The sequence below is a fragment of the Babylonia areolata genome, chromosome 28 (assembly GCF_041734735.1).
Source record: "Babylonia areolata isolate BAREFJ2019XMU chromosome 28, ASM4173473v1, whole genome shotgun sequence".
In the NCBI taxonomy this organism is placed as follows: domain Eukaryota; kingdom Metazoa; phylum Mollusca; class Gastropoda; order Neogastropoda; family Buccinidae; genus Babylonia; species Babylonia areolata.
This window is the reverse complement of record NC_134903.1, coordinates 5,681,443-5,683,942: the sequence shown is the minus strand read 5'-3', so window position 1 is coordinate 5,683,942 and position 2,500 is coordinate 5,681,443. Positions and strand designations below refer to the sequence as shown.

Sequence of the window (2,500 nt, the reverse complement as noted above, 5' to 3'; positions counted from 1 at the left end):
ACGTACATTGTAGAATCCAGTGACGTCAGAGCGCACGTCATTGATGAGATTGGACACTCTGAGCACCAGGTTTTTCAGCTTTACCGCGAAGGGAGGCAACTGCTTGTCGTCGTACTGACTGATCTTTTCCAAGGCCTTTTGGATGTTTTGTCCCACCTCGAGCATCTAAAAAAAAAAAAAAAAAAAAAAGAGGCAAGGCCTTCAAGACTCACTTGTGATACACTTAAAAAAAAAAATCCAAGCTTTTTATGTATTGAGTATAATTTCAAAATGTAATGTTTAAGATGAGAAAGATCAGTTTAAAGCAAATTACGTCCCCTAGCATTAATTACAGAGTAATTTCCTCTTCTTTTTTTTTTACTCTCTGCACCAAAACGTTTGCAAAAATAAATAAAACTTCCATGCTTAGCAAAAGAAGTTCCTGTTTGAACAAAAAATGATAATAATGACTGCTCTTGTTGTTGGGTCAGAATATCAGAACAATGTGCCAAGTTTAGATAATACAAAAAATATAAATATAACAGTAAATGTAGTTTGCATATAATTAGGCTTCATTTAAAAAAAAAATTTGTGCCCATCTCAGTGGTGCAATATTGTTTTAAACAAGATGACTTGAACGAACTGATTTTTTCCTATTTTTATGCCTAATTTGGTGTCAACTGACAAAGTATTTGCAGAGAAAATGTCAATGTTAAAGTTTACCACGGGGACACACACACACACACACACACACACACACACACACACACACAGAGAGAGAGAGAGAGAGAGAGAGAGAGAGAGAGAGAGAGAGACAACCGAACACCGGGTTAAAACATAGACTCACTTTGTTTACACAAGTGAGTCAAAAAACCGTCATGTTTATTGTGATAATGCAACCTCCGCCACCACCACCACCACCATCACCACCACCACTACCACCACCACCCCAACCACCACCACCACCACTACTACCACCACACCATCATCATCACACCCATCACCACCATCACCACCATCACCACCACCACCACTACCACCACCACCACCACAACAACCACCACCATCGCCACCACCACCATCACCACCACCACCCCAACCATCCAAAACACCTCCACCACCACAACCACAACCACCACCACCACAACCATAACCACCACCACCACCACAACCACCACAACCATCACCATCGTCACAACAATCACTAACATCACCATCCTCACCCCAACAACCACCTTCACAACCTCAACCACTACCACCACCACAACCAACAGCATCACCACCGTCACCTTGTTGGGGAGATTCTTGATGGCGTCGCCAAAACCCTTGATGATGTCGGCGACTGGCGGGTTGCCCTCTAGGATGTTCCGGAAGAGCTTGATGCCGTCCAGGACTGCTCCCACGGTCTGCTTCTTCAGCTTGTCAAACATCTCCACCATCCGTGGAATATCCTTGATGTCAAACTCCTGGTGGATGGAAACCAAGTCCACGTTAGACAGGGGAGGGGGGGAGAGGATGAAAGGGCACAATTGCTGATTGGTTAAAAAGAGTTGGACTTCTCTCTCCCCCCCCCCCCCACCCCCACAAACTCCCTCCTACCGCCCGCCCCCTCCCCCTCCCCATCAACCTCCTCCGCACACATACAAACTCACACGCTCCTCCATCTACGTGGATTTTAAAACATACTCTGCGCGTACTACGTTTTAAACCAAAAATAAAAACCGTGCATGGACTGTGATGGAATGGGTTGTGGTTTTTACTTCCATTAAATTAGAACCCGAATTTACACGTACTTAAAAAAACAAAAACAAAACCAAAAAACAAAAAAACCGTGCGTGGACTGTGTTGGAATGGGTTTTTACTTCCATTAAATTTGAACCCAAGTTTACACGTACTTTTAAAAAAATAATTAAAAAAGGTGTATGGACTGTGTTGGAATGGGTTGTGGGTTTTGCTTAAATGAAATTTAAACCCAAGTTTACACGAACTTTAAAAAAAAAATTGTTTTAAGCAAAAACGTGCATGGACTGTGTTGCAATGGGTTGTGGTTTTTACTTCCATTTTAAATCTTTCCATACGAACGGCGAAAGAGACGACGTTAACAGCGTTTCACCCCAATTACCATCATCAAAATATTGCAAGCGGAAGACTCTTATACTGAAGACGTGAATGTCACCACAATCTGACGACGGAAGCTAAAGGTTGGGTCATTCAGACACCCACTGGACATCCGAGGGGTCTGTGTAGAGGAGAAGAGAGGACTAGCCGTACTGAGTGAGTTAAATTTGAACTCACGTTTACACGTACTTAAAAAAAAGTGCAAGGACTGTGTTGAAATGGGTTGTGGATTTTACTTAAATTTAAACGCAAGTTCACACGTACTTAAAAATAAAAATAAAATAAAAATAAAAAAAATATAAAAAAAACGTGCATGGACCGTGTTGGAATGGGTAGTGGTTTTTACTTCCACATACATTTAAACCCTGAGTTTAGGGAAGAAGAGTTAAAATCCAGACAGCTG

General features: G+C 42.2%; 1 protein-coding gene across 1 annotated transcript in view; it reads right to left on the bottom strand.

Moving 5' to 3' along the window:
- Positions 1 to 2,500, bottom strand: part of LOC143301765 (uncharacterized) — a gene marked incomplete at its 3' end in the record, with an annotated part of 72,106 nt that overhangs the window by 18,361 nt on the left and 51,245 nt on the right. Inside the window, exons 18-19 of the mRNA XM_076616154.1 lie at positions 1,269 to 1,445; positions 7 to 165 (exon numbers count right to left, since the gene is read on the bottom strand). Coding sequence (XP_076472269.1) covers positions 7 to 165; positions 1,269 to 1,445 — 336 coding nt within the window. The remainder of the gene's footprint in view (positions 1 to 6; positions 166 to 1,268; positions 1,446 to 2,500) is intronic.